We start from the raw sequence: 7,669 nt of genomic DNA on the forward strand, positions 1-7,669 counted from the left end.
ATTTATATACCCATATACATTTTGTACAGAGATATGTAGATATATCTGTTTGTCTGTATTTTTGTGTTTTTCAATATACTGTTTCTGTGAAAGTCCAATAACAGAAAAAGACTGTTTTAAAGGCTTAGGAAAAACATAAAAGCACTGGAGGTCATTTCTACCCAGCATTTTTAAGCACACTTGTAAAACAAGGAAAGGCACATACTGAATGACCTTTTTTTAATTTTTTTTCACTGAATATAGTCTTATAGCTTTCAATAACAATAACTTTTAACAACACAGCTGGGCATACCTGACAACTCTGGTAATTTCAAAGAAAAAACATGTTGTTTGGAACAAGACAAGAGTATATTAACAAATACCGTGATGCAACAGTGTGATACATTTGGAGTGCAGAATAACTGTAGCTTGGTGCCTGCCACCGACAATACGCTTTTTGGAGACACCTAGTTTAGACATCTGTCCTGTGGTCCGTGAATAGATTGTCCAGTAGCTTTCTCAGCATGCTGGTTGTGCCCCCCTCATTGTCTTTTATCCCTTATCTGTAGTTTTATCCAAAAGGAATGCACTCTTGAGACCACAAGGTGGTACGTAAGAAGCACAGTAAACAGGGACAATTGGGAGATGTGCTTTGATCTAATATTAATGTTGGGGCACCTTAAAACACAGCAGATGGTTTCACATAAGCCTCATGGGAAACACAGCAATAGCATAGCTAATGTGTGTACTTTTAAAAGGAAATTTTATTGCAAAACTTGTTTTTTCAAACACTTTTGTATAATGCACATTTTCCGTCAATAAGATTGAAGTATTTTTCCAGAGAACTGGATCGTAAATACAGCAACAGGTGAAGTAATGCCAAGTTCTACACTGGAAAAGGCATCACTCCAAGGTTTGTATTTTGATCAAAGAATGACAGTTAATTTGATCCTACATGTACATAAGAGACAAACGGCAGTGAACCTTTCAGTTATTGTGCAAGTGTGCAGGAGATATAAAAAGGTTACATGCCAATCTTTGAGACTGTATGTACAATTTACAACAAACTATTCTCCCCTGCCCTGGATTGCTTTCCAGTCTGCCCACTTATTTGCTGGTCCAGTTTTGTTAACTGCTGTTCACTGAGTCTGAAAACACTTAAAAGGAACTATTTACAAGACTAGCAAAAAGAAAAAAAAAAAGGAAAATACGGACATTTAAATTCAAGTATGTAAATGTTTTTAACTGATTCATTCTCTTTTTCAGAGAGGAAATCTGAAGAATTTACCACTGCAGACTGTATGCAGGACAGGCTATAACCTCAGTCCTGAACAATGACTTTTTATACTGTCCTCTCTCATCTCTGTACCAAACTTAAATTGAAAATCTAACACTGGAGACTGCTTTAATCTTGACAATCATCTTTTCCCATCAAAACGACTTCTCTACTGTCCAGGGCAATACTAGTTTTCCAGACTGAAGTCCAGAAAGGAAGCAACTCTGAAGCCTGACAAGACTGAAAGATACTTAAGAAAGAGGTTCTCAGAACTCGGTCATTTTCACAAGACAAAAGTGACCCATTTTGGTAGCACCAGAGCAACTGGAAAAGAAGTATCCTCTCTTCTTTATGACTGTGCCACTCTTCTATCAGTAACTAATCAGGGTGCTGGTACCAGTCTAGTGTGGAGTTGTCAGTTGGTACTGAGAGCATCCGAGTGCAGTTAGTGCACCCAAGGCTCTGTGTTATCATGGGACCCGTACCATCTGCAGTCCAAATCATGGAGAACATTCTTATGAAAATGAAGAAACTTAAATCTGGTGATAGTTTTCTCTCTCTGTATATAAGCGCTGTCTTAAAAAGTAATTTACCTTTCTAAAGGCTGCGCTTAAATTGCCACAGCTATCAAAATACAGCGACACTACAGGACACTACATTAGACCCTTGAAAATACTGTACCTGAAGAAGGTGCCAGTGAGTGTGTCTTTGTTTTACTCAAACGTGCAAAGCAGGGGTGAGATTTTTTACATTCTGTTGTGATGAATTATCTTAATAGTGGGACAGTGAAGGGGAGCAAACTGTGACCTCCCCATTCCCAAACTGTTTTCTGGTCAGCCAACCTATCTCTTGGTTCTGGTGGATCTACTGATCAATCTGATATCACTGGCTTCCTCAAAGGATAAATCCTGGCTTTTAATTCTTGGACTATCAGAAACTGCAAAACACGTTCAAGGTTCCCAAGCATAACAGAGTGGCTGTGTTCTCATCTCCCTCTGGCAGACAATCACTACCCTTTGAAACCGAGCTTGCCTCTAAAAAATATGATCTATGCTTTTGCAGGGTACAGGCTTGAGTTTTAGACACACTGCTTTGTTGATTTACTAGAACTGGAACAATATTTATTGCTGTAATCTTTATTACTTTGAAATAATACAGAACTAAAGTAAAGTCAAGAAGGTCTTGAAATCTGCCTTCTGGCTTCTCTCTTTTTCTTCTAGGTTGAGCATCCGTTTTAGCTTAGAAAAGTGAAATTTGGAGTTTCGGGGAGTCTTGGAAGCAGAGTTGGTTGTTGCCTGTCCAGATTCACATGTTCTGAAAAACAAGACTCAAATGTCTTAAAGGTGAAAAATCAGAATTAACATAAAGTAACTGAGAAAGTGCACATATATAATTTGGGTGAAAAAAAATTCAAGTAGTGTATTTTCATGTGAAAGCAGTCAGAAGTATAACTTTGTTATGCAAATTTTAAGACAGACATTTCACATTAATGACACTAACATAACCAAGCATTCTTTTGCACACACTGGCTTTTCATGAGAATCTCTGATTTTAAAGGTTGGACAGTTAACATTGATCTCCTCAACCATACCACTGAGAAAAACACTTAGTTATCAGTTTAAAGTTTACTAAATGACTGATCTAAAATCAAGACATAATACACTCTACTTGGCAAAGTGCTTCTTTAAATAGGAGAGAAACAGGTACCTGGGAAGTGTTGAGGGACCGTTCCCTTTAGATCCCGACCTACTGGAGCTTACAGGTGTAATTTTCTTTGAAGATGGAATTTTTACATCTGGTGTCTTGAGGCTAGATTTAATACTTGGAGTGCCAGAATTTTGTGTCTTGGTTGACAGAAAATCCCTGCTTTTACCATAATGTCTTGTTGTTTTGTTGCATGATTTGCAAGTAACTAGCTGTGGAGAGACGAAAAGAAATATCAAGCCTTCTTTCAGTCTTTCTACCTTGGTGTTATAAAGCCATTTTAAGAATTATCCAAACTGTTCTCCAAATACCATGACACAAATTAAATATTTGCTTAAGTAAAATATGAGATACTAAAAAGTAACATATACTTTACAACTAATATTTGAATTCAGATTTCTTAAGCCAAACACTTCCTATGGGTTTATCTGGAAATTACTTCAATTCCCTGGTAACTAATTTCAGAAGACCTGTAACTCTGAACTTAACATTGTACAGTGAACTGCAGAGAACAACCCTGTCAAGACAGAAAGATGAAAGAGCAACTGAACTGGATATATGGTATCTTGGGCATACAAGATACATTGAGTATACAGGAGCACCTCTGTACATTAGAGGTACTTGTATTTGGCTAAAAAGCATGACATACCATGTAATCTAAATACATTAGCATATTGTACGCCTGATAAAGTCATATTGCACACTTTCCAGGGAGTCTTGAGGTAAAATATTTAAATTACCAAAGTCCCAAAAACTGCCATCTGTTTAACTAGTAACACCAAGTCTCAGTGAACAAAGATGAGGGTTTCTATTAGGGCAAAAATACTTACTACAATAAGAAGGATATTCTGAACAAAGGGCACTTTCTCTTCTCTCTGTTCACTTCTAGGCTGCAGGGAACTTCCAGCAGCACAGTAAGCTGAGAGGTGCATCAGAACAGATAATGTCAGACAGTCACAGAGACTGTCAGATATTCCTGATATCCCTTACTGTCATGGCAACTACCCATGTTAAGAGACATGAGAGTAATACAGCCAGACAACTTTCTGAGGCACACAATTACACTGACAGAGAAAGAGTTACGTGATGTTTCTGGTTAAAAAAACATACTCAAAAGACTGTCACAAAAATGTCTAAGCAGTTTTGAAAACATCTATACCAAATCATTTCAAAGTGTGTAAATTTAACTAAATTCAGATTGTTTAGAAAAAAATTGCATTTAGAGATGCTGAAATGTTTTCAGTTACTTAGGTATTTTGACTGTCTCTAGACATTATTTTGTCAGCCTAATGAACTAAAAAAAAAAAAGAAATAACGTTAACTTTTGCTACTCAGGTACTGATGTATTTTTAGTTTTTCTAAATGCAATTCAGATGGGAAAAAACCCAGCATCACATGGTGACTTAGCACTCTGTGGAATATAAGTGGAAGTGACCACCTTACAATGCAGGAATTACTGGATTAATAGTAGCACTTCACAGCTAGTTTCTGTTCCCTGAACTGGATCTGCAGTTAACTCCAAAAATTTTAAAGCCCCAAAATTGCCCTATGTTATATGCCTTTTCATAGCAGAAACAGACTAAAATCAAGCTCTACTTGCTAAGAAAGGTATCAGAGGTACAACCTGTCACATTGTTGCTCACTTTAATTTTCAACCACACTTGAATTTTCATTTTCACAAGTCTCAGGTATTAGATTACAGGGATCTACATTGCTAATTTTGAAAGCTGACAGTTGCTGACAGCATTTTAAAGACTAAGACGAGAAATACTTAAACCATAATCCGTAGGACAAATGCAAACTGAACAGAACAAAAGTGCAGCAAACTGTAGTTACATACCAAGATTAAAATATTATCCAGAGTTTACACTGGACCTCTTTGGAACTGAATTTTAAACTACTTATATGAATGCACAGTGCGTCCTTACAAACTCTCTCCAGCTACAGAATAAGACTAAGAACCCATCATAATTTCATGTTCATCAGTTGCTTAAAGAGAGAGTTCTTAAGATACCCTTAAATGTTTGTGATCCCAGAAAAATAAAGCCAAGATTTCAGCTCACAGAATCTTAGAACACCCTGAATTGGAAGGCACCCACAAGCATCATCAAAGTCCAACTCCTGGCCCTGAACACGACAGCCCCAAGAGTCACACCGTGTGCCTGAGAGCATTGTCCAAATGCTTCTTGAACTCTGTCAGCCTTGGTGCTGTGACCACTTCCCTGGGGAGCCTGTTCCAGTGCTTCACCCCCTGGGTGAAGAACCTTTTCAGATATCCTTTCTGAAGCTCAACTACGCTCTACAGTTTAGGGAAAGTGATTTATGGAGCATCTTATTTTGCTCTCACAGCCAAGAACCTCGGTGATATTTCCCAAGTTTAATGTTGTTTTATTAACTCTTTAATAATTTTTGGTTTCATATATTTTACTCCCCAAACCAGCCGACTCTAATAGAAGAAAATACCAAGTGTGCTAGCAACTGCTGTGCACAATAGGGTGCTGTTTCATTTATTACAACAGCCATTCACATAACATGTTCTAAAAGTAGTACATATCTTGGCAACACTAGATTAGACATATACTATTATTCTTCAAATAGTAGTTATTATAAAAAATAGTAATTAAAGCTCACATTCCTAAGTACTTCTAGGAAAAATAACTGAACCCCCAAGAGCAACATCAGCTTGTTGAAATTACCTCCATAGTTTAGTTTTGAAAGATTTCTATAAACAGTAATATTCAGACAAATGTAAAAAATTCAATTAATACAGAAGGTAACAATAATCTGATGTAGCCATGAGAGCCTAGTGAAATAAATGAAGTAAAGCTTGTGTAAAAATATATTTGCTCAACAACTGATAAAACTGAAACAAAGGCAGTAAATGTCAAGTTATCACAACAAGCCTGACTTCAGTCAATGGCATGTTTTGCTTTTTAGGTATGGGACTATTCTTAGCAATGGATTTAGGATCTACATGGCTGTATTAAAGCTCTGCATCTGGTATAGTTGCCTAGTCCTAGTTCTGCCACATTTGTAGGAAAAAAAGGAACAGGCAGAAATCTGCTACTCCTGCCATTTTTTTTGCAAAGCTATGCTAATGATACAGTAGCTGACAGTGGAAATACCAGAGCTTCTGGCAGGAAAAGATTACTTAATTTTCAGCAAGAGCTTAGACATCTGCAGAGTCTACTCAGACTGCTGCTAAAGATATCACAGGGAAGGCAGAGCTGTTTGCGTAGCTTCTGACAATGTGGGGTTGTGGGGTTTTTTAGAGGGAAAATCTTACTGTTCTTGTCATTGTTCATGATTTATCTATTGGGGAGGGTAGATTTAAAAAGTTTTGGTTATGAATAGAAGTTATTCCAAAAGAAAGAGTCATATGCTCATGAAAAAGAAATGTGCAGGTGTAGGCTCCTCTTCTGAGAGAAAGGTTTCTGTATCTTCTTTTTTATGCCACTGAAATAGGGACATGAAATTTAGAGAAATGTCATGTACTTGTCAGTCCCAAATAACTGTCCTTACCAGAACGCTGCTTGACTCCCTGTACTTTTTCAAAAGCTTTGTCTGTTTCATGTTAAGTTTATGGTTCTTCGCCTCTCGCTTAAGAACTTTCTCTATCTGTGGAGACACTTTCATCTTTGGTTTGAGACGCACCCGGTAGCTGTCAGGAACCAGGAACTGGAAGCAGTAAGGACATACCCTTTCTAATCCACGTTCATTAGCTACAGATAAATAAAAGTAAAAGAATGAAAAAATTATTTTTATAAGCAAAGATTCATAGAGTATGTTTCAGTTTCAACAATACCTAGGTACGTGTTTTTATGTTTAAGATACAACTAGGATTCCAGAGGAGGCTGGGCACCAGTATGTCCTCAGCTAAGCACAATTCAGGGTAATTTTATGCTTATGGTGTAAGTTTACACAACATGTAACTGCAGATTTTACTGAAAAATGGAATTCCTCTCTGTAAATCTTTTAACAACGGAGGCTCACAATTCTGCAAGGAGCTCCCTGCATGCACACTCTTGCCAGATCAGGGACACCAAAGCCTTGTAAAGCTCTTTGCCCATTTTAAGTGCGAGAAAACGACCGCACCTCAGCCTGGGATAAAGGAATGCTTTGAGATAATTTTCAGACCCAGTAAGAGGCTCGTGCATCTGCTTTATCAGCTCCTGCTACCAGAGCCGGAGTCGAGCCCCTCTCCCTACACCGCTGAGGAACACCTGGCCCCTGCTCTCCGGCAAGCTCGACGTTCCTGGCGGTAGCCAGGAGCACAGCGCGGCACAGCCCTCCGGGTGCAGTGCGAAAGGAAAGGGGATAATGGAGGAAATGGGAAAGGCGGCATTCCCACGCTCCTGCCTCTCGGCAACCTCTGCGCTGCCCTCCCACCGCAGGAGCCTCTGCTGGAGGGGCGCCCAGCTCCGAAGCCCCTCTCCTCCGGCCCCGGTACCACCGTGTGTCCGGGGACCCTCACTCGCCTCGGGAGCTGCGGAGCGTCCACCTGCGGGAGAGAAGGGAAAGCGTCACGGCACCGCCACCGGGCGGGGACACCCCGCGCGTCACCACCGCGCTCTCTCTCTCCCACCACCCCCTCCCTCCCTCCCGCCCGCCCCCACCGCCACCCCCACCCCCGGCGCGGCTCCTTACAGCAGGAACCGCGCCTGTCCCGGGCAAGCTCCCGCCAGCTGCGCCGCCGCCGCCGCCAGCAGC

At 39.8% G+C, this 7,669-nt stretch overlaps 1 protein-coding gene across 1 annotated transcript; it reads right to left on the reverse strand.

Annotated features, from left to right (window-relative positions):
* Positions 1–2,365: 2,365 nt before the first annotated feature.
* CUNH18orf21 (chromosome unknown C18orf21 homolog) lies at positions 2,366–7,663 on the reverse strand. The gene is made up of 5 exons (XM_017814979.1): positions 7,607–7,663; positions 7,438–7,460; positions 6,482–6,681; positions 2,963–3,171; positions 2,366–2,569 (listed from the first exon to the last, which is right to left on the reverse strand). The coding sequence occupies exons 3-5, from the start codon at positions 6,593–6,595 to the stop codon at positions 2,416–2,418; spliced, it is 477 nt and encodes a 158-aa protein (XP_017670468.1). The 5' UTR covers positions 6,596–6,681; positions 7,438–7,460; positions 7,607–7,663; the 3' UTR covers positions 2,366–2,415.
* Between the last annotated feature and the right edge of the window lie 6 nt (positions 7,664–7,669).

This window comes from Lepidothrix coronata, unplaced genomic scaffold, assembly GCF_001604755.1.
Source record: "Lepidothrix coronata isolate B3197 unplaced genomic scaffold, Lepidothrix_coronata-1.0 Scaffold47, whole genome shotgun sequence".
Classification (NCBI taxonomy): Eukaryota; Metazoa; Chordata; class Aves; order Passeriformes; family Pipridae; genus Lepidothrix; species Lepidothrix coronata.

What these genes read in the sequence shown, in the direction of transcription:
- CUNH18orf21 (XM_017814979.1), bottom strand. Translation starts at nt 6,595, where the DNA reads ATGAAAGTGTCTCCACAGATAGAGAAAGTTCTTAAGCGAGAGGCGAAG. An exon ending in GGGAGTCAAGCAGCGTTCTG is followed by an intron (nt 3,172 to 6,481) that starts GTAAGGACAGTT and finishes GTCTCTCCACAG; the next exon opens with CTAGTTACTTGCAAATCATG. An exon ending in GGTCCCTCAACACTTCCCAG is followed by an intron (nt 2,570 to 2,962) that starts GTACCTGTTTCT and finishes CTTGTTTTTCAG; the next exon opens with AACATGTGAATCTGGACAGG.